The sequence below is a fragment of the Rhinolophus hipposideros genome, assembly GCF_964194185.1.
Source record: "Rhinolophus hipposideros genome assembly, chromosome: 15".
NCBI classification, from domain to species: Eukaryota; Metazoa; Chordata; class Mammalia; order Chiroptera; family Rhinolophidae; genus Rhinolophus; species Rhinolophus hipposideros.
The window spans coordinates 22,833,475-22,857,682 of NC_138061.1; the positions used below are offsets into that span (position 1 = coordinate 22,833,475).

The 24,208-nt window shown below is 41.0% G+C and overlaps 1 protein-coding gene across 1 annotated transcript in view; it reads left to right on the plus strand.

The window, feature by feature from the left end:
- ARMH3 (armadillo like helical domain containing 3) overlaps nt 1-24,208 on the plus strand; it is a 151,005-nt gene that overhangs the window by 49,046 nt on the left and 77,751 nt on the right. Inside the window, exons 20-22 of the mRNA XM_081074511.1 lie at nt 5,113-5,201; nt 20,308-20,390; nt 21,276-21,402. Coding sequence (XP_080930637.1) covers nt 5,113-5,201; nt 20,308-20,390; nt 21,276-21,402 — 299 coding nt within the window. The remainder of the gene's footprint in view (nt 1-5,112; nt 5,202-20,307; nt 20,391-21,275; nt 21,403-24,208) is intronic.

A 24,208-nucleotide genomic window follows, 5' to 3' on the forward strand; every position in this document is an offset into this window, starting at 1 on the left:
ATAACCAGTACAACTAGAGGCAACTGAAAATCATCATATTTTAATAAAGTTTAAGACTTAAGGCTTTGTCTCTCTTTTGCTCTTTCTGCATTCGTATCTTTAATGTCCAAAACAGCTATGCCACATTAGTGTGATCCCAAGTATGTATATTATCTTTATTCCTTAAAAAGCATCTGATTGGAGCCTGACTACCGAATCGGTACCTTCATGTTTTTGAGCAAGAGAACAGTTTGGTATGCAGCAAGCTCAGTGTATCTCTCATTCTAATGCCGGGCGTAGGATCTAGGGAGTGTAAAGGATTTTGCTCAGAATAGATTAGACCTCCAACTTTTTAGACTCCTTGTAGGCTGTATAGTCTTGGTTTCCTAGGTCTGAAATAATGATACAAAATTTTGCTTTTAGGTAAATAGCATTTTTTCATATCTTTTTGGTATTGAGAAGTAAGCCTGGTCCTTTATTTCAATTCAAAGACCACGAAAAGCTGCTTTTTATAACACTTAGATGAATTTTCTGCTTGTTTTAGACGGGATCTCTGAACCTCAGTACCTTAGGGATCAGATTTGTTTTGCTAGAGACTATATTTCTAGCTTGATTATCTTACGTTCTAGTTTTAAGATATGCTATTTATTTTGTAGTATATTATTGTAGTCCAGTTTTCTCATTTTGCAAGTAAATAAACTTAGGCTCCAGAGATTAAGTGGTTTGCTAATGTTTATTCTATTAGTAAGCACCACTGCTTGGACTTGAACCCAGATTTTCTTACTGTAAATCCTAGGCTGTTGCTATCCCTTCTCAGGTGTATTAGTTATCTATTGCTATGTAACAAACTACCTCAAAACCTAGTGGTGTAAAACAAACATGAATTATCTCACAGTTTCTGTGGTTCAGGAATCCAGGGGCAGATAGCTGGGTAGTTTTGGCATAAGGTTTCTCATGAGGCTGCAGTCAAAGTGTTAGCTGTGGCTGCAGGCATCTGAGGCTCCACTACTTCTGGAGAATGTGCTTCCAAGCTCCCTTACAGGGTCGCTGGCAAACCTCAGTTCCTTGCCATGTGAGCCTCTCCATAGGGTTGCTCGAAATGGCAGCTGCCTTGCCCTGAAGCAAGTCATTCAAGGGAGAAAGAGAAGGAGAATGAATGAGAGCCCAAGATGAAAACCATAGTGTCTTTTAGAACTTAATCTCAAATGACATACCGTTTCTGTTGGGCACACAGATCAGCCTGATACAGTGTGGGAAGGGACTACACAAGGATGCGAATGGCAGGAGGTGGGGACCACTGGGGGCCATCTTGGCAGGCTGGCTGCCCCAGTTGCACACCTAGTAAGTTTCATCGTCAAGATTCGAACTCAAGTCCCGCTGACTCCAGAGGCTGTACTCTTAAGCACTGCTGTGATAAATGACAGAGGAAAAATCTGTACAGGGTGACTAATGCTGACTGGGGCATCAGAGAAGGTTGCATTTGACCTGAGTCATGAAAAAACAGTAGGAGTTTTCTACGTGGGGGAGGAGTGAGGAACACACCAAGCAGGGGACCAGTATGTTCAAAAGCTTGGAGACTTGGAAGAGTGGCATGTTTGGAGAATAGAAAGTAATTCGGGATGATTAGAGTCTCGGGTATACGGAGGAAGGATACGAGAGTAGTAAAAAGGCTAACAGAGATTAAGTGGATGATGGGGAGCAGTTGAAGGTGGGGGTGATGTGATAAGATTGTGTGTTCAGTACGTAGAATTACAGGTATGTATCTATCCACCCAAACCATCACATCCCAACTATCGAACCTGGTCACACTAAATCCTTTAACTCCCTCCTCCCCCTAGTTCCTAACTTTTTGTGTAAGGCCTAGCTTTCTCAGTTGTTTTTTCCACCTGCTCCCTAATTGACTGTCCTGAGGTTAGGGAAGATGGAGGAAGATAATGAGGCATCAAGCTGACAGAGGCTGGGCAGAAGGTCCCACCCTTAGGCTGAATTCAGTTTCTTCATTTGTACCCTTGGGCATGTTTCCAGATCTTCCCACCACCCTTCCAATCCTCTTTTCAGTTTTTGGCATTTGGAGCATCAAGTCCTTTTTAGGTAAACTTATCCGCTCCCTGCTGGGCATCAGGCCAGGTTGTTGCTCTACTTCTCATTATGTACTGCTTTTCAGCAGCATATAGCAGAAAGAGAAGTTGAAAACAAAATGAATTTCTATCACTTCAGATAAGTTTATAATCCTCCTGGTGAAATACGAAGAAATATGGAGTTTGGAAAGATGTAATAATACTCAAAGCCAGAATCTGGGTCAGAGATGAAACAATTTTATATCTGTATACAAATGCTGTAGATAAAGTAATAATGGAGAAGGTACTTATACAGAGAGAGAGAGAGAGAGAGACAGAGAGAGAGAGAGAGAGAGAGAGAGAGAGAGAGAGAGAGAGAGAGAGAGAGAGAGAGAAATGGGAAAACTCAACCAATTAATTTCCTCTGCTGGCTGTACTGCTTGATTCTTGCCACCACCCCCACTGTTGCCATAGGTTTTGGGAGTGAAGGGAAATAGTCTCTGAGGAGAATAAACTCTCTTTTAAGTTATTTTCACATGGAAAACTTGGACTCATTTGTAAGTCAGTCCCAAACCTGTGGGCAGGCACCAAAAGAAGATGGAGACTTCAGTGGACACCACAAGAAAATTTCCGATTAAAGTGGAAGTGTCTTGTGTTGAAGTAGAAAACCATGCATAAAAGAAATGGCCTCGGGGAGTGGCCGGTTAGCTCAGTTGGTTAGAGCACAGTGCTCTTAACAAGGTTGCTGGTTCGATCCCCACATAGGCCACTGTGAGCTGTGCCCTCCACAACTAGATTGAAACAACCACTTGACTTGGAGCTGATGGGTCCTGGAAAAACACAAACAAATAAAAGTTAAAAAAGAAAAAAAATGCCCCAAGAAGTAGTAAATTTTAAGTTATTCAGCCAGTGTATAATTTTAAAATTATAGCAGTTGTTAAAATTTTCATTCTGTTTGGTAAATTGTGTAAGCTGAGACCATAAGGCTGATGATATCACTTGTTGGGTGGCTGCAGAGGCAGGAACCGACTAGGAATAGTGCAGGAGTGGATGTCGATAGCCTTTAATTAGAGGGTGGTGGCAAGCAGCGGTAGGGGCCATAGGTAGTATCTCACTGCTGCTCCACAGTGGTTCAGTGTTGGGATGGCAGTGCCAAAAGAGCCAGGGTGCAGGGTGTCCAGACCCAGGTCATGTGAGAAGTGCTGGCATCCGGGAATGTACTGTACATGGTGGTCATACATGGGCGGCATCCAGCCACCCTTGTTGGCTGCAACAAAGCTTTTAGCACCAGGGACCCAGTGACTATCAATTTAATGGGGAAATTGATAGGAGCGTTTGTGTGTCACTAAGTTAAATCTTACTTTGAACAAGGGCGTCCTGTGATTAGTGACCACCGCAGCAAACAGGAGATCACAGCGCATTTGTTGAAAATGAACAAATGATTTGGAAACTCAAGATGATTTACAGTACAATTTATATCTCTTGGTAAGTAGTTTGGGTATAGGTTAGTTTTTAGAGAATAAAAGGGAATTATTTAAAAATTTTGATATATTGCTGTATATATTAATTTATATTTCTGTATGGTTTGTAAAATATTTTTTATTTATTTATTTTTTATTGGGGCAGGGGAACAGGACTTTATTGGGGAACAGTGTGTACTTCCAGGCCTTTTTTCCAGGTCAAGTTGTTGTCCTTTCAGTCTTAGTTGTGGAGGGTGCCTTTCAGCTTCAAGTTGTTGTCCTTTCCATCTTAGTTGTGGAGGGCGCAGCTCAGCTCCAGGTCCAGTTGCTGTTTTCTAGTTGCAGCGGGCACAGCCCACCATCCCTTGCGGGAGTTGAGGAATCGAACCGGCAATCTTGTGGTTGAGAGACCGCGCTCCAACCAACTGAGCCATCCGGGAGCTCAGCGGCAGCTCAGCTCAAGGTGCTGTCTTCAATCTTAGTTGCAGGGGGCGCAGCCCACCATCCCTTGTGGGATTCGAGGAATTGAACTGGCAACCTTGTGGTTGAGAGCCCACTGGCCCATATGGGAATCGAACCGGCAGCCTTCGAAGTTAGGAGCATGGAGCTCTACCGCCTGAGCCACCGGGCCAGCCCCACGTAAAATATTTTAACTATCACTCCTGAAGTCTTTAAAGAGAGATCTGTTACATAGTCCTCTCATAAAATCCTATCTGAAAGGCTCCTACCAGGCCACTTAGAGCTAAGGGAGTAGCAGGAAGAGCAGAAAGAGATGGGAATAAGGGGACAAGTGGAATAGCCTAGTAAGGTAGCAGTGCAGGCCCATTACCGGAAATATTTTAAAACGTCAGGATTTTAACTTATCAGTTTAGTTCATTTGTGTCTTTGATATGTTGTCAAGTTGTCAAGCACTTTAATTTCACTAGCTAGTATCCTTGGCTCTCACTCTATAGAGGGAGGTTTGTAGCGTTTTTCCCCCCTTCTTTTTTTCACCTCTGCTATAAGAGGGCCAAGAAATTACCCACTCCTATTTATGCTTGATTCCATGAACTGTCAAATTGATAATGGTATCTGCTGAAGTTAGTAGAATCTCATGATGCTCTTTGTCTCCGATTAAAGCCGTAGAACCTGAGACAGTCTCAGTCCCACCTCTAGAATTTACTTGAAGCTGTCATTCAACTGAATTGCAATTGGGTCTGTTAGAGAGGAGCCGCTTTTTGCTATGCCCATTTGCCTTGTTAATTTTGTCTCTTCTATTTCTGTTTTCCCTGCATCATTTTTTTGTATGTCAGAACCGTTTCAAGAGGAAGAGCCTCTTTCATTTGCCTGAAATTAACCCAGCAAGTTTCCAGGAACTTGACAACTTAGTTCTAGTAAGACTTAAGTGCTAGATATTTAGTTAATCTGCTGTCAGTTATTTGTTGAATAAATGAATGAAAAGATAGGTCTGAGTTTCTTCTGAATTTTTGGTTTGTGTGATGAGCCTGGAACTTCAGAGGGGTACAGTCCAAGGTTTGGTCCTCTGTTTCCAATGTCACCCCAATAAATTTAATTGAAAAGAAAAGGAAGGTTATCCGAGCTAAGCTTACCGCAGTTTTTCTCTTTCTCTGTTACAGACGCTGCATTCAGGTAGTACATAAACTACTTTGCTACCAAAAGAAGTGTAGAGTACGCCTGCATTACACCTGGCGGGAACTCTGGTCAGGTAACTTCTGTTTTTGAATTCATCCTCTTTTCCCTTATCTTTTATGAGCCCCTAGGCCTGGGCACAAGATGAATATTTTTTTCCAAACTTTTCAGTTTGTTTAGGATGCTTCTACTTTCATTTTTATTTTTTGTTATTTCAGCCTCGTTCTGTTCCAGACCTGGGCGTTCACATATCTCTTCCATACTTTCTCTTGTTGCTTCTCCTCCCTGTATTTTTTTGTCAGCTGTAAGAAACAACTCAGTATTTCTTGAGTTCCATTGATTCTTCCTTTGAGTAAGAGTGAGGAGTCAGTACAAACTTGGATTCTCCCTCTGTTACATTTGGTAGCAGCATATGGACAATAGGAAGGTTTCTGTGTGTTTCTTCATGATGAGTAATCCCAGGAGGAATGTCATAGGGAGAGGAGGTAGGGAGGGGGTGGAGAGATGGGGGGAATCCTGTTCTTTGTGTTACATCTGGCATTATTACTGTTTACAGACAGTGTCAATTGTACCACTCCCCCTGCACCAGAGACAAAAACAGAAAATTACAGTGTTTACTTTTGTCTTTGTATCCTTTTGGTAGCCCAGGAAAGTCACTGCCACCCCTGCCTGTGGGAAGTGGCTCTTCTCTAAGGGTACAATTAATGCCGCTTGCCACCCCTTTCTTTTGTGCAACTAAATTGGAGGTTTCAGGAAAGCAGAGGAGACATGATCCCTGAGGCATTCGCTTATTGATAAGTCCTGGGGCTTTTGTGGCCTGATGGTACAATAAATGTTCTCCAGATGATTATAGTGATGAGTGGTTGCCCCGCCCTTGGGAGAGCTCCTCTTTATTCTCAGCAGCAGGAGGGTGTGTTAGTGTCAGAGGCTTTATAAGAAACGACCAGTAACCCTGTCCCCTGCCATGGAATTTGTCGCACTTGTTGTGACTTGTGGTGTCCTCCCAACGCATTTTGGCTTTCTAAATTTAGTCCTCCGTAATGGGAAGTAGAGATCTTTAATTAATGGATTAGCAAGTTCTGTGCAGTTGCTGCCTGTGATGGTGAAGGGGGAGTAGTAGGAGAATAACACTAAGTGGCAATAATGACATTTTGGTATTTTAGGAGAAAAGAGGAATGATTGTGTGAGAGTTTGAGATTGAGGGAATGTCAGAAGAGCTAAAGAGAGATCAAAAGAGATTGAAATGACTAAGTTAGTAGAATTTCTTAGACACAATTCTTTTTAATATAAAGGACTGCTATAGTTGCCAATAAATAGTTATATAATTGTTGGGCTCTAAAAATTTAGAATTAAAGCGGAAACACAAAAATGACACAAATCTGTGGATGTCAGTAAAGCTGTAGGATGTATAACAAGCACAAATGGTTTGTCTCTTAACTGGGAGGAAGTTACACATTGTAGTACTGAGGTATTGGTGGTAGTAGTTGTTTCTGCCTGCTTTTGATTCTCTTTTATTCTGTTTTCTTTACTTTCTATCCTAGCCATCTCGTCCATGGCCCCTGGGATTCTCTGGCTTTCCTCCCATGCTCATCATCTGTTGTCCTCTTCCTCACTGTCCTGTTCCATTGCCTTTTCCACATGGCCTCCTACTGTTCACTCTGGTCTGTCTCCTTGGGGCCCAGGACTTCCCAGTGCTCTCCTACATCTACCTGGTATCCTGTCCTTTGTGCTATTGTTGTCATACATTTTACTTCTACGTGGGTTATAAACCCCACAATGCTTTGCCATCATTTTTGTTTAAAGAGTTAATTATTTTTTTTTTAAAATTAAAGATATCTTTTATATTTATCTTTTCTGGGTCTTAACATTCCCCCATTCTGGCTAGGATATCGTGAGACAGGAATCTGTTCTGTGTTGGTCAGTTGACTTTATGTCTTTGAGTACTTTCTGTGATGTCAGCTCTGTTTGTAATTATGGGCTATCTCAGGCCTGATTCATTGACGTTCTTGGGCCCTTGATAAGTGGAGAGGAGGGGTATCTGAGTGTCATCAGCGAGGTCTGGATAACTGCTTGCGAAGGCCTAGGCATTTGTGCGAGAGCTCTTAGGTGAAGTTAGCTCCTTTTCCAATATAGACTGGATGAGCCCTCCTGGAACCCTGGCTCCATGTGTTCCTATGTGGAGTGTGTATAGTGGGATGCAGAGCAGCAGGTGTTATGGAAAGCTGCAAAATACTACACTACTTCTGATGCATCAGAGCCCATAATAATACGTAATATTGCAATCAGTGAATACAAATGTGGCTGTGATGGGGCCACCCACTCCTTGGCTGGTACTACCCCTCATACATTGGTATGCCCATGTTTTCACTCTTTCTTTGCCTTCCAGACTTAGGATTTGAGGGAGGTATGTGAAACTCATCATGGTAAATGTGCTTACGTGTATATAGATGCTTGCCCGTACATGTGCTGCAAACTTTAATTGAATTTTATTTCTAAATATGGCAGTAAGGCATGTATTGTTAGACTAGACACACAGAAGTCCTTGGGTATCTAGGGAGCAGTCAGCCAGGGTCCAAATGCCTTTTTTCATTTGGAATGTGGGTGTTCCATATCACTGCACTTTGAGTGGTGATTTTTATTCCTGTGCTGTTGACAACAGTAGCTTTTTTTATTGGGGAGATAGCCAGAGGTCCCCTTTCAAATTCCCATCTGGAATTCTTAGGTTTGGTCTAATGGACAAGAAGCCAGCTGTGTTAGTTGAGGGTTTAATCCTGCCTGATTTGTTGGTTTTACAGATATAAGCCCTGATCTACTTCCTGCTGCCGCTGTCTTTATGTGATGCCTGTCACCATGGTATCCGCGTACATGGGGAAATATATTTAGGTTGACTTCAATTAGAATATGGAAAGGAAGAAGTCCTGTCTCTTTCATTGCCCTCTTTCAGCAATCACTATTTTTCACCATGTTTATGGAAAGTTCAAAAGCTCTTCTCTGACCTGTAGGCTTCCATTCTGGGTAAAAGGTTAGGTGTTAAACTCTCTTCTGATAGAGATAGTAAACTGGGTTTTAGGATAAGATCCTAGTAAAGTAGCTCTTTACTTTTGAAAATATAATGAAAGATACAATCTTTTTGTCTAGAAAAATGTCTATTTGTACGTACTACAATTTCACGTAATTTCAGAGAGTTCATGGATCCTCTGAAAGCCCGTCTGTGATCCCATGTTAAGTAAGGATCCCTGTCTTAATTTTAGGTTCCATGGACTCCCAATTAATTCTGTTTTCAGAAAACATCTTAGTATCTGGTTAAACATTTTTTCTGTATGTACTGATAATACAGTATTCCTCCTGAGAATTTTAGCTTAATTTATCTCTCTGAACTTCTTGAAGTTGACGACCATGTTGGTCATTATGTTTTATTTCCTGTGTCTTCCTGTAGCACTTGGAGCTTCTATTTTAGCATATCACATTGTTTTGCTGTTTGCATACGTCTGTATAATGATTTGTTTAAATATCTATCTTTCCTCTTTAAAAAGTGCCTGGAGGGCAGGATCTATGTTTTAACCATTGTTTCATCCCCAGCACACCACTTGGCTTATGATAGGGACTCAGAAAACATTTGAAAGAATAAATAAATGGATGAATGGATATATAGAATTTCTATTAATGATGAATCAACATTCTCTTAAAGCCGCACAATGTTGTGTTTGGGGCTCAAAACCAACCCCCGCCACCACCACCACCAGCAATAATAACAGTGCTCAGTAGGATGTTTGTTGTCTTGTTTCTGTTGAGCTGAGTTCATCACCTTTTAATTTGAGTTATTGATGTGAAAGAGAGTGGTAATTTCTCTGTCCTTTGTCTCTTTCTTCCTTTCCCACAGATAACATGGATTGCTTTTAACCAAGCAAAAATGGAAACTGATCATTTCTAAGCCATTAACCAAAGAGTGAGCAGAAGCTTGTAGTTGGTGGAGAGGGAAGTCCTTGAGCAGAGGGTCATAGAGTGAGCTTGTTTTACTTCCACTGAAGGCAGAAGGGGCATTGGGGAGTCAGCCTACATTTAAATGTTGTAGCTTTCCACAGTTCAAAAACATTGGTTGATTTAAAGGCAGATTTATACTGGCATTTTATATTCGACATTTATCTATGGATCACAATCCTTCTCACCCTTTCACTCTGCCACATCCGTGAATGATAAGTCATTACTTTTATCACCATTTATTGGGGAAGGGAGTGGAGATATAGAAGGGCAAGTGACTTGCTAAGGATCATGGAACCAGACACTAACAGTGTCATGATTAGAACTTCGAGTTCCTGACGCTTATGATCAGATGCAGATCACTAGCCAACATTTGCCTTTCTGCAGGAAGAAAGGACCCCAAAACCCCCAAATCAATCTGTTCAGCTTCACTGTGCTAAATAGCATCTGAAGTATTCATAACTTTGTAAAAAAGAGAAATTGTACATGGCCTGACCTTTCAGATACCTACTGGGAAAAATAGAAAACCCAGAGTGTCACAGCTTTCTGGATGCAGCCGCACTCTGATCACTGGCAGAAGCCTATGACTTCATGGTTTAGGTACACTTTGAAACTGGGAATTGTGAGCCTTTCGTTGGAAGCTTGTTATACTGTTGTCATTGTCATACAGGACTGAACATTTTCAAGAGAAAGATGACATGAGCCATAGATTTATCTGGCAGTTCTTGTCTAGGTTATAGCTTTGATAGTTTGGCAGCCCCGCCTGATTTTGGGAAACTATCCTTTGAACTTTTAATTGTTTGCTTCTTTTAGTTTAGTTTCTTTTTAAAACTTTTTATATTGATACAATTATAGACTCACAGGAAGTGGCAAAAATAGTACAGAGAGTTTTTGTACCCTTCACTCAGCTTCCTCCAATGGTGACATCTTATCTAACTCTACAATATTGCTTCTTTTAGTTTTGAAGAGGGCATCCAGGTGGGAAAGAACATAGCAGTAAATAGCTAGAGTAGATGGAAAGAGGGATTTTGGCACTTTAAAAAAAACCAAATTTTATTGGGGAATATTGGGGAACAGTGTCCCTTTCCAGGGCCCATCAGCTCCAAGTCATTGTCCTTTAATCCAGTTGTGGAGGGAGCAGCTCTGCTCCAAGTCCAGTCACCGTTTTCAATCTTTAGTTGCAGGGGGCGCAACCCACCATCCCATGCGGGAATTGAACTGGCAATCTTGTTGTTAAGAACTCACGCTCTAACCAGCTGAGCCATCCAGCTGCCCCTCCGGAAGCTCAGCGGCAGCTCGTTGTCTTCCATCTAGTTGTGGAGGGCGCAGCTCACTGGCCCATGTGGGAATCGAACCAGCAACCCTGTTGTTCAGAGCTCCTACTCTAACCAACTGAGCTATCCGGCCACCCCACTATTTTGTTTTTTAAATGGCTTTTCAAATTGTTTTTCCTCTTTTCCCCAAATTTTCTTACTTAAGGCACTATGTTACAAGTCATATTCTAGGCTTGATGTGCTTAATTAAGACTGCTCTTACTTCCGTGTGTAAAAAGATGGAGGCTTCTTTCTTCTGTGGATAATCAATTCCTCTTAAAGTTAGAACGTTCTAATATAAGAGCATTAGAAGGTATTTCTCTGTTTCCATAATTTTGTGATGAAAGATTCTGTACAGCAGTATAGAAAGCCCCAGGACTGAAAAAGAATGCCAAGAAACTTTTTTCCTTCAGATCACCACATTTGGCTAAATCTAAAATTTAACTATTTTGAATCTTTCTCTCATCCCCTCAAAAACTTGGTAGAAGCAAAAGATAAGACTTTCTAACAGGTTTATCAGCCTATTAGAGGGAGAAAAAGATTCCCACCTAAAAACCCCTGAAAGAGTGAGCAATCTGTGTTCTTTCCTCTGCACTTGAAGTCACATCCTATCCAGAGGCCTATTAGCATCTTGTCAGCTAAAAGGGACAGAGGAAGGAATAGCTGTGCTTTTGTTGCTGTGCCTATCCTAGCTCTAAAGGAACATACCATTTGGTTTCATAGGTATCATCGTTGAGTGAGCAAGACAGGTCTGTTACTGGTTTTCACTCATCTTGGCAGAAAGTAAAGTTCTTGGAGCTCTATCAGATACATTGACTATTAGATCTTTCAAAGGGTGATTTTAGCTCTCTCAGTTGAGTAATATTGGAAAAAATCAGCAGGTGGGATAGGGTCCTGGAAGAAGGCTGTGGTTTCTGAGCATGCTTAGTTAGAGGCAGCTGCTCAGGAATGAGGTCTCTGGGACCCTGCATTTCCCAGAGTCTGAGTTCCATATGGGAACTTTCACATAAAAGCTCATTTTCATGATAAAGAAGATGGTAGGTGGTAATTGTGAGGATTGCAGTGTTCCAAGTAAATGGGGAATTGGAGATAGTTGAGAACCTTATTTTCCCTTTTAGCAGATACACTCCAACACCAAGAAAATGGTAAGATGGAACCTAACTTCCATTTAAAGAAAGGATTTGTTTTTTCCCCAGTGCATCTGGAGGCATGTGGAGCCCTTAGGCACTGCAGCCTGTTGATGTATTGAATTTTTTTTGTGTGCGGTAAAATACACGTAACATAAAATTTACCATTTTAGCTTTTTTTAAAGTATGCAGTTTAATGGTATTAAATACATTCACATTGTTATGCAGCCATCACCACCATCTTTCTTTCCCCATAACTTTTCATCTTGTAAAACTAAAACTTTGTACCTAACAACTCCCCCATTCCCTCCTTCCAACAGCCCCGGCAAACACCAGTTTACTTTCTAAGTACCCCCTGTAAGTGGAATAATACAGTATTTGTCTTTTCATGAGGCTTATTTTACTTAATATAATGTTCTCAAGGTTCAAGAAATCAGATTCTTCCCCTTCTCCTTTGCTGATTTTGTTGCTGTTATTATTTTTATTGTTGTAGGCTGTCTTTGTGCCCAGGATCAGTCTGAGCTGTGAACTTTTCTTCCTTCTCTCTGAGCCTTTCCTTTGGGCATGCGCAGTCACTTTCTAATTTTCCCTATATATGCATGCAGTTGTTTTTGAATGTCCTAGTCTTTAACGTCTGGTTCCCTAAAGGAGAAAAGTGAAAAATGAAGGTGGGGGAAAAAGGGCATTCGCCCTTTAAATCTCCTGGAAGTCATTTATGGGGTGGGGGCTTGGAACAATGGGGGAGGTGCAGTAACAGTGGCTACCCACCTCTTTGAACCCCTGGGATCAGAAGCAGCTCTCAGCTATCAGAGCACATATCCTCAATATTAGAAGGACAGGTTCCTTTTTGCTCCCACAAGCTGTGTGCAAGCTGCTGTAGGAACAAGTTCGTAGCTGGTAGCTGCTTGCCACATGGCTAGGGGTAGTGCAGGGTAGCTGCTTACTGTGCTAAGAGCTGAAATTGACTGAAATTAACCAAAATAAACTATCCAAGTCTTCTGGAAGCTGCAAACCTTCATCAGAGTCCAGAGTTCCAAAATAGTTAATCAGATAGATTCTGCTAGTGCAATTATTGTCTAAGAGGGGAGAGAGATTCTTGGTGCTTCCTACTTTGCCATCTTCCCAGAATCCGCCCCCTGGATGTGCTGATTTCTGTGCTCTGTTCACTTGGAGAGGCTCATAGCATGCACCAAAGCCATTTCATTGTCTTGTTTGATTTGTTGGCCTTTGTTTCAGTGAGATGCTTGGGTTTCAGCCAGACAGATGCCTGTATTCTGAGAAGCCACCTAATGTATTTTAAAATTATTCTTCTGGTAGGTGTTGATTTCTGAGTCCTTCCTGCGTCACTTTGCTCATTGACAGTGAGCCTGCTGATTGCTGGCACTGTCCCTGGGTAATTGGTGATTTTGTCCAGAGATGCTAGAATTGGCTCGAGTTTATAGTGCCTCTGGGGTTTTGCAGGCATTGGCTTGTTATAGGAGTGCTATTTATAGCCTGTCTTTTGAGTTCCTCTACCTCTCTCCTAAGCAAGTGAAATGCTAATATTTCTCTCCTATCAGTCACTGTGAAATTATCCATTTCCCCTAAGGAGTGGGTTCCATGCCAGGCCACAATATAGGGCCTGGCCGAATCTTGCCTTTGCTTTGTATCTCTTTCTCTTCGTAGCATGTAAAAGCTGTTCAAACAGATAGCTCTCTCTGACCTGATTCTGCTGAGACATTTATTTGTGCTCTGCTGGAGGCTCTCTGTCTCCTTCCTGTTTTTAATCTTATTTAAATGTCATTCACTTGCGTTTGTAATTAAACCTCCTCTCTGCTTCTCTGAGGCAGGTCTGAGGTACCACTTAATTGTGTCTTCCCGTGGTTGGTTTGTTCCTCTCTGTACCTGGTTTACCTCAATGTGGGGGACAGGTTTTAGTCCTGGAGAAGTTCCCATATCCATTCTTCATTCTATTCTCCACATGACAACACTACCTTCTTCCTTCCCCTTGAATTCAAAGCAGGATAGAAAAAAGTCTGGGAAAGTCCTCATTATGTGGTGTATGTTAATGCTAGGAACAGCTCTGTAAACAAGGTTCCTTCAGTGAGAGAGATCGACCTGCGTAAGGTATCAGGATTCTCAGGTGGAATTCTTCCCATTTGAAAAATAGATTGGTTGCCTCTGGGAATTCCCTTTGGACTCTTGGAACCATCAAGGTGCCTGTTCCTAGCTTAGCTTTTTAGAGCCTGCACTCTCCTTTATCCCACCTATGTCTGTATACAGAAAAGTCTTTGTACACTGCTGCCATACTTGATGCACAAGCCTCTCAAAGGAAAGGAGCTTGAGCCAAAGCTAAGTGTGAGACTGACAGTTCACTCTTGTACATAGTCAAGAGAGGCAGCAGTTGCAGTCAATTTGTAGTTCCTGAAACAGAGCCAAGAAACTAAGTTTTTCAAAATGGCTGATAGAAAAGCCTTTCCAATGAAGAAACGTGTATGAAGCACCCACTTCCCTGCAACTTAAACGTCTTGAATGTGCAGTATAATACCTCAAATATTTCACTGACATAACTTCTCTGTTTTTCACTTGATCGAGGTTAAGTATATTTGGAGCCTGGTATCTGGAGCCTAATTTAGTAGAGATAGGAAAAGATTAGGAGTCAAACCCAGGATCCCCAAGAATTTCCTAGAATATTGTTGGTACTTCAGTGCATTGGTAGCTTTGATTGTGAACTTTGATTATTATTCTGAAGACTGCTATATTGTTGTCTTGAAGGCTGCCCAGGGTTCATTTTGAATTTGCATTCCTGCCTGAGTCCCTGGCTCTCTGTTGATTTGAGTATATTTAGCTCTTTTGCTTTTCCCATCAAAGAAAAAACACCTTTGTATGTTTGGCCCTGTACTTAGGTCTGTGTGCCGTGATGTAAATTTCTGCTAATCAGTTATGCCAAGGTTACAGGAAGTTGGGATGGAGTGTTTGTGGGCTCATGCTAGTGTCTATGGAAAGAAAAACTTTGCCCTCTTATTTATTTGTTTTTAATTAATAAAACACAAACAACATAAAATTTACCATTTTTAAGTGTGTAGATCAGTGACACTAAATATATTCACGTTGTTTGGCAACCATGTCTACCTTCCATTTCCAGAATTTTTTCATCTTCCCAAAGTGAAACTCTCACCCATTAAACAATAACTCTGCATTCCTCCCTCCTTCATCCCTGGCAACCACCATTTTACGCTCTGACCCTATGAATTGGACTAGTCTAGGTGGTACATCATATAACTCGAACCATACAGTATTTGTCCTTTTGTGACTGACTTTCATTTAGCATACTGTCTTCAAGGTTCATCCATAGCATATGTCAGAATTTCCTTCCTTTTTCAGACCAAATAATATTTTATGTATATACCACATTTTGTTTATCCACTCATCTGTCGATGGATACTTGTATTGCTTTCATATTTTGGCTATTGTAAATAATCCTGTTATGAACATGGGTGTACACATACTTCCTTGAGTACTTGCTTTCAACGTCTTGTTTTTGAGAGTATGCAGGTTAAAGAGTCCTAGGTCAGTGGAGTAAAATCTTGAGATGCTTACAAGGGAGATGAACTTAGAAGATTTTTTTGTCAGTCACTTTGCTGTTTGAGGGGCTGATGAGTAGAGTTCTGACTAAAGTTACGGTTTTGGGTAGCAGATATAGATACTAGTTCTAGATAGCTAGCTCCCCCACCTTCAACAAGTTTTCTTCTTATTTTATTTTATTTTTTTAGTTGAAGTTTAGGAGGAACCAGTACAGTTCCACAAACCTCAGCAGGGAGAGTTCATGTACCTTCTTCCTAGTATGTTGCCTGATGAGGTTCAGAGTAGGCCACCCCAAAATAAAGTTCTCAAGTAACTCTGTTTTGAATTCAAATTACTTGAGAAACACCAGGTACAAGAACACTGATCTGCCTTTGTTGCCCTGAAAGCATGAAATAAATCTCTCCTGTGAAGGTATCCTCCTTATACCTGGAAGATAGAAGGCATCTTTATCTTCAGAGATAGGGAATTCAAAGCTGAGAAAGCTGTATAAACAAACTTTGGTACTTCTTCATTAATTTGCTACCCCAAGCAAAAACCCCTTTGTTTTGTCAGAGCTTCACAAATAGTTGTTTCTTTATCTGAAAAACAAAAATGCCTGGTCACTCTTAAAACCTCAGATCTATGGGGTTCTCATACATACAAAGTTAAATTTGATTCTTTTTTTCCTGTTGATCTGTCTGTCTTGTGTCAATTTAATTATTAGACCAGCCAAAAAGAATCTAGAAGGTAGAGGAAATTTTTTCTCCCCAACACCCTTAATGCAGTTTAGCTCCAACTAGCTATGTGGCTTTGGGTAAGTTATTTAACCTTTCTGAATTTCAATTTCGTCATCTGTAAATTGGGACCAATAATACCTACTTCAATAAATAGGTAAGAGGATTCAGTGAGAATAATGTACTTTAAGTGTTGTAAATAATGCCTACCATTTAGCAGACACTTAATAAAACTTTACCTCTCTTGTCATTTATGACTATTGTGTTTGTGCCTTTGAAAAGAACTGAATGCAATTTTAGGGAGGTGATTTCTGTAGTTAAGTGTCTCTTCTTAACGTATCAGGTGGAGGGGCAGTACAAAAGAGGAATGTTTGCAATACTTTGTGAGCTTCCGGTACAGTTATTAACTTGTAGTTGCTGTCACTCAGCAGAAAGATCTGATGCATTCCTGTATATGATATGTCTGTCTGGCATTGGAGTTTTGGGACAGCCCACTCCTAGGGCCCAGGAGAGTAGGGGTCAATGAGAATTGTCTGTTTAGGCCTGGATGGTCTCACCCCACAAGTTTGTCCTCATCCAAGAGAATACTCTGCAATAAATTGTTCCATTCTGTTTTGTGGGGATGAGCAGCCATAGCTCACCTAATGGGCAAAACAGTTTACACAGTATTGAGTTTCTGTAACACAGGTCCTTCTTTGGAAATCTCTGTCTCAGGGTCAAGCCTTTGGTGAGGAAGAGGTTGTGTTAGCCTCTTCTCCCCTGCTTCCTTTTTAAAACTATTATTTAAACATTGGAAACACAATCAAAGGGTTAAATTCAAAAGAAAAAAGTACATCCTGCCTCTCTTATCTTTACAATGACTACATGTATTGTACTTAATACCAAACTCTTAAAAGCATGTGACTAATTATCAATACTATGTTTATACAACCAACCCCTTGTCTTTTAGAGTTATCTTAACTCCCCTCTATGTACTGCTACTTCTGTGACTGTCCTTGGAATAGTTTGGCTGGTCATGTGCCCAGATGGCACCGAGTGGACAAGTGGATCAAGGGCAGCTTTCTAAAACTGTATGTGTGGAGAGTGGTGAACCAGGAGCCAGCCAGCGTGAGCTCTGTGTTTTGGCACTGAGGTCCTGAGTGCCAGTTCTCTACTGTCCTTGAACCTGCCCCTGACACGAGGCTGTTCTCTTTTTTGGCCTGCAGTTAAACCCTGTGCAGAGTTCTATACCATAATATCTATGAATAAGCCTGGCTATTAATTGTTTATTCCCCCTCCCCCCTTTTTTTGTCTGTTTCAGTTCAGATTTTGCATAAAGGAAGGGGTATCTTGGCTCCCTCTAAAATCCACATCTGGTTACATTCCATATTCCATAGCCTCCAGCAGAGCAGAAATAAAAGATATTTTGAAGGTGGTAACCCTGAGCGAGGGAAACAGGAATAGTTTTAGTTAATAGTTACGTGCTGTTTTTTGTTTGCTTGTTTGTGTTTTAAAGTTACTGGAGAGGAACTAGAAACAGAGGAGACGGTAAGGGGAGAGAGAGATGGGTGAGAGGTGAGAGCTAAAGAAGAGAGATGAAGAAGATATAGTGGGCCTGTTGAGGGGGTTTGTACTGAAGAAAGCTACTGGCAGTGTTTAGGTGTTGAGAGAGTAGTGGAAAGGTAATAACAAGGTACTAAACACTTGTACTCTATTAAGTGAGTTGCTGAGGACCAAGAGAAAAAGGGGATCAAATACGTGAAAATCACCTGGAGCAGCCAGTGGGGGGAGAAAGTTATAAACCAGTCTAGAGACGTGTTGGTAACGGTCGAGTCAGCAAGTCTGAGCATACCATTTATATGTCAGCTTCCCTCCCTCTAACATTTAACTCCATCTGGCACCTTTATTTGTTTAATCTTAATGGAATGATGGGAAGAACACCACACAAGGAGAGCAGGTTCCTGTCCCAGCTTAGTCACCAGCTAGTTGGAGTGTTGGGGGGTGGGGGTGTTTTCTAACCCAAAAAGGAGGAAATTGGATTAAATGACCTAAGGTCCTTGCTACCTCTAAAAGGCTGTGCTCAGCTATGTTGAAGCCCCACAGACTTAGAAGTCTCATCATATCAGGTCAGAGGATAGAAGACAACGTGTGTGTGGTGACGTATAGGACAGTGAACAGTTGATAGAATGAGTGCAAAGTCAGGGAGGTGAAGAAGGAGAAAAGCACATGTCATGCGCTATTTGGGGCATTCTCTCTTGGAGAGGAATTGTGGGCTCTGATGTCAGAGACTTGTGGGGGCCTATTTTAAGGTTGCTTTGTGCATTTTAGCTGCCTATTAAATTCCCTGTAGAGATGGCTACTTCCAGGTGAGAAAATCCTGACTTTTTTTTTTTGAGGGGAGGGGGCCCTGACCTAAATTACCAGGTGCAGAATGCATCCCCCCTGGCACTGACTGTCAAGAGTATTGCCATGCCAGGCTCTCCTTCTCAGTACTATTTGGCTCTGCTGATGTCTCTGGCAGTTGGGACACAGGCCGCCTCTTCTTGTGCCAGAATTGCTCTCTTCCTTCCCTCGTATTTCTCACTTTGTCATTTCTGACTCTGAATCTCACTGATCAAGACTAACTGTAGTCCAGCAGAAGAGCAATAAATCATTGTTCTCACTTCCTTTTCTCCAGGTTTTGTGCCCCTTAATTACCACATAACCTCTGCTGAGGTTGCATCTTTGTGCTGTGTGTGCTGGGGACAAAAGCCGTTGTTGATTGGATGTGTGCAAAACCTGCTTTGTCTCTCTCCAGCCATTATGTTTTGCAGAGTGCCACATGTGCTACCTGTCCTTTGCTCTTGTCTCCCATGAATTTATAAGTTCTGATTGTCAGGTGATTTATCCATTAACAGGGCTTGTCTAAGATCTGGGGCTACGGGGTAGAGTGGGCAACCCCTAAATAACTCAGCAAGGTGATGTGTGTTAATGAGAGAGGTTTGGGCTGGGTTATTTTTATATGAATTTTAGCTAATCCCTTCATTCTCTGAGCTGCTGGAGGAGCTAAGCAGGTTATGTGATCCAGAATGGGCTCCCATGGGGCTTTTCTTTGGTCCAGTCCAACAGATCACTTGTTAACAGACAACATCAAAAGGGCCAGCTGCCTTTCTATTATGAAACCTCAGAGAACTTGAGTTGGGGCAGGGGTGAAGAGTTCATAAGTGAGGATACCTCTTTCATCCCTAGCACGGCTTTTTTGCTATTTGAGGGGAAGATTCAGGCTTTAGAAACAGAATGTAGACAGTCTCTTGTACTTTTCCTCGCCTGCTGCTGCTTTACTGTACCTGTGCCTTTAAAGGATTGGGAGTGAGGGGTGTTGTGTGGTAGGCAGCAAGTGTTCGGAGAGTCTTACTCCTACTCATTATTCCCTGCTGTTCCAAATCAAAGCCCACGTCTCTAAGAGTAGTAAACTTCACACAAAGCTCAGACAGCATGAGAGAATGGACTTCTTTGCTCACCAAGAAGCAGATATGTCTTAGAAAAGGAGAGGTCAAGCCATTTTTTGTGTCTGTGGAAGTGAGGTGGGTTTAGGGGAAGAGGACAGAAGGACCACGGATTGCTGGCATCTGCTGAACCCCTTCTTTATAGCTTCCCATCAAGTAGGGGAGCGAGGCACAGGGGCAGTAGTCATGATGAGCACAGAAGCAGGACTCATTTCAAAGTCGTAGGTGAAAAAGTATAAGGCAACTGATAATTTCTTTTATGCTTACTATTTATTTGCAAAATGTCTTAAAGCTGTACTGCTAACCTAGGGACTTGGCAGTCATTCCGTTTACTGAAATTGCTTGGATTTTAGCAGTCTCTCCCCTTATTCAGGACTGTCTGACTGAAAGAGGACCTTTTGGGTAAATGTTGTTCCAGTTGAAAAAGGACAGAGCAAACTGCACTTTTGTTTGAATAGTTAGAACAGTTAAGGACTTTTTTTCTCTTCATGAGCTCTCTTCCCATCTAGAGCTGAAGCCCAGCTGTAGGTTCTACAGTATAGCTAGCATAGTAGTGACCAGTTAAAATGGAAAGATAGCCCTCTTCGCAATGATGTTTGAAACAGATACGTAGCTAAAACTTGGTGACATGAGATGCTAGCAGCCTAGGATGAAAGGGGGACCCTCATTTTGACCTGTAAATTGAACAAATTTTATGAGGAAATCACCATGCAGGAGTAAATTTGGAACACTAAGATACCTGTTTTATAGTCATATTTCTACACTTAATTGCTATTTAAGAAGTGGCAAAAAGAAGTAGATTTTTAAAAAACCTTCTGTGAGTAGATAAGCCAACATATGCTTGGGAAGGTCAGTGCTTTCTTCAAATATACCCACCTAGCCTACTTTTCAAATGTGCTTAGTGGCTGTGACTTACTCATTCTAGCCCTATTTGGATTTCTGTAGAGCCAGTCTATTTTCATTTAACTTTATTGATTATGCTTTGAATAGCTTGTTGATGTCTTTGTTGTTGTTTTTTTAAAGCCTTGATAAATTTGCTGAAGTTCCTTATGTCAAACGAGACCGTACTTTTGGCCAAACACAACATTTTTACGTTAGCCCTTATGGTGAGTAACCAAAAAAATATTTCTTTTTCTGAAGCTATACCGTAAGGCAGAGAAGGGTTGGTTTGAAATAGGAGCTGTGTTCCGGCCACTAAACCATAGGGGGAACCAGGCCTTTTGGATCAGAATCTCTAGAGTGGTGTGTCCCAATCTCACCTATATCTTTGATGAACCTGGGACTCTTTCTCTTTGCATGAGAGGGTATTGTCTGGCAGGGGCAGGTAGAGGTCAGATCCCTGTGTCTGAGTAGTGAGCTGTGGCCCTGGTCTAAGCGACTGTACGACGCTACTGCAGTACCTCTGTTGGTACATTGCAAAGCCTCTAGAGGGGTCCCAGCCAGATGAGTGGTTCTGTCATGGCTGCGCTTGGTTTTTGAGGGACATTATAGATGCCTGCTTATCTGACTGGCTATTTGAGGTAGAAGGAGGATATTACCCAGTGTGTTCACAAATGTTTAACGTTTTGGGGGGAAAAGTCCTGATTTGTAGCTTTTGCTAATTTCCATGGTAAAATTACACCCAGCATGGCCAGTTCTAAGCTATCTACCTGACATCAGTGAATGCAGAGTTGGGAAAAGATGAGCAGTAACACACCATTATGTGATATTCCCTCCACGCAGATGTAAGAGGTGTAACTCTCAAGAACACAGATAACACTAAAAGATAGAAAGTAATTAGGAAATTAGGAGTTTTGAGTATTTGTTTCCTTCCTTTTAATATAATTTGTTGTAAGTTTATATAAGTTAGTTTTTAATAATGGCTTTGTTTAGCAATTGGCTCACAAAATGCCTGAAAATTTAAGTCAGCTCTTGAAAGCTAGTAAGCGCTGGCTACAGCATACACCTGATAACACTCTATACCTGTATATGGACTTTTGCTTCTCTTTTAGATTGTGAACCTATTTAATATGTTTATCACATATGGCGACACATTCCTGCCCACCCCCAGCAGCTACGATGAACTCTACTACGAGATTATCCGCATGCACCAGAGCTTCGACAACCTGTATTCCATGGGTAAGCTGGCTTATCTTCTTCCTCCTCTCGCCCTAACTGCTGTGATTTTTGGCATATAAGAGGAAAAGACTACAGAAAGTTCTCCTCTAGTTGCTTGGTTCCCTTGCTTGGCACAGAAATGTAATAGTCCCCTCTTCTCAGGCAGTAAGAAGGGCTATGTGGACATTTTTCATTTTTGCCTTCAGGAAGTCAGAATTCATCTCCAGCTCTGCAGCCCTTTCTTAATGTTTGAGAGAGAGAGAGAGAGAGAAAGAGAGAGAAAGAGAGAGAGAGAGAGGAGAGAGAGGGAGGAGGCTTGTGGATTTAGTGATTGCAGTGAGATGGGAGTGAAAGAGAGTGGGTGGGAATTGACAGCGGCAAATGAAAAGCTTGGATTCCAAAGGAACATTGTGTGATTCGAGAAGGTACAGGATTTTAAGGAGTTTTAATGTACCTATGTATTTTTAGCATAGCTTACAAGAGGAAGTGGGCATTGGATAAAAATCTTTCTTGCAATCTGTTTGGTGATTGGTTAACTGAAAATTCACCCTGCAGCTATAGTGAGTATAACTTATTTCTGAAAGAGGTCATATATCCTTGTAAGTTTGAGTGAGGAATCGAGTCAAACCTACCTGGAGTTTGAAATTTGAAAGGTCAGGAAAGATTTCTGTAGATTGCACAGAAACAGAAATCCACTCACTAAAACTGTCTATTAAAATCCCCAACTTATTAACTGTATTGAGGTGTAATTGATATATAATAAACTGCACTCATTTAAAGTGATATACAGTTTTTGATAAGTTTTGGCATATGTACATGTTCAATGAAGACAATAAACATATCCATCAACTCCTAAAAGTTTCCTTGTGTCCCTTTATGTCCCTCTTACATCCTCTATCCCCTCACTCCCCATCCCTGGGCAACCACTGATCTGCTTTCTGTCGCTATGGATTAGTTTGTTTCATCCCTTTTGTTGAGACTATTTGTAAAAACTCCATCTTCTGTTTGGGACTCCTGCATTATGAAGTAGTGGAAGGAAACAATGGAAAAGGATTGTCTAGGAGGACAAATTTTTTTTCTTCTAATAGACTATTTTTTACAGGAGAGGAAAACTTCTAAGAGAGCCATGTGTAGCTTTGCTATGATGTCTGAGGCAGTGGGAGTACAGCCTTGTATTAGTAGGATGTTTTCAACTGCAAATATCAAAAAACTCAGACTTAAACTATTTTAAATAATAGGAAAATTGTTTTACTTTATAAGACTTCTAAGGAATGACAGTTCCAGAATGGTGTGAGTGGTTGCTCAACAATGTTTGCAAGGACCCAGATTTTTTTCTATTTTCTCTGCTGTCTCATTCTCAGTATAACAGCTTTAGCATCAGGTCAGCTCCTCTCAGAATAGCAAGTTCCAGTTGTCACATCAAGACACATGTCTCTTTTTTTAGGAGCTAGGAAGTCTTCCATGAGAGCAGACTTCCCATTGGCCAGTGTGCTCAGTGTACCTCATCTACCTGGTTTACCAACATCCTGGCTTTCAAGAATGTAGAATTTTCTGAGGGTGAAGAGCTGCCCTAGAGGCTTTGCATCCATTAATAGATGGATAAAGATGTCTTTCAATGAGGAAAAGAAAGGAGTGAGGGAGAAGCCTGTCATACCTGTGTAACTGGGTTGTGTACACAGTCAAATGAGATAAGCCATTGTAGCTAGAGCAACAAGATAAGAGCGGATATCTGGGAATGCTCAAATCTGCCAAGGGTATTAAAATGTTAACCAGGAGAACACAGATAGGAAAGTGAAAAATTTCACTAAATGAAATACAACAAATGGAGATAGCATGTTTTAGTACTCTCTATTTTGTATAAACTGTGATGAAACTTCTGGTGGAAAAAACATTTTTTCAAATCAAGTTTTTTGAGGTATATTTTTTGTATATAGTAAAATTCACTTTTCAGTGTATAGTTCTGAGTTTTGACAAATGCATATAGAAGTGTAATTATTAGGTTGGTGCAAAAGTAATTGCAGGTTAAAAACAATTGCAAAAACCGTAATTACTTTTGCACCAACCTAATATAAAAATTCAAGATATACAATATCTTGATAGTTTCATTAGTTTCTAGTTTCATTATCCCCAAAAGTTCTCTTGTGCTCCTGTGAGGTCAACTCTTCACCCACCCTCACCCCTAGCAACCACGGATTTGTTCCCTGTCCACACATTTGGTCTTTTCTTAAAAAAAAAAAAATAAATAATAAATCACACACACACAAAATACATAGATACAGTGGTTAGATATAGATGGGATCATATAGTCTTTTGAATCTGGTTTCTTTTCCTTAGTATTCATTTGAAATTCATCCACGTTGATCATCAGTAGTTTATTCCATGTTGCTTTGGAATAATATTCCATTGTAGGAACATGCCAGCTTAGATTATTATATATCAGTTGAAGCATGTTTGGGAGGTTTCCAGTTTTTAGTGATTATAAATAAAGCCCCTATAAACATTCTTGTCCAGGGTTTTTTGTGGACACAAGTTTTCATTTCACTTGGTTACATACCTATGAATGGGATTTTTGGATATTTGGTAAGTATATGTTTAACTTTGTAAGAAACTACCAACTGTTTTCCAAAGTGGGTGTACTATTTTGCATTTCCTTCAGCAATATGCAAGAGTTGTAGTTGCTCCATATCCTAGCCAGCAGGTTGTGGTTTTTTTTTGGCTTCTTATAGGTGGGTAGCAATATCTCATTCTGGTTTTAAGTTGCATTTCCCTGATGAATAATGATGTTGAATATCTTTTCCTGTTCTTATTTGCCATCCATAAATCTCCT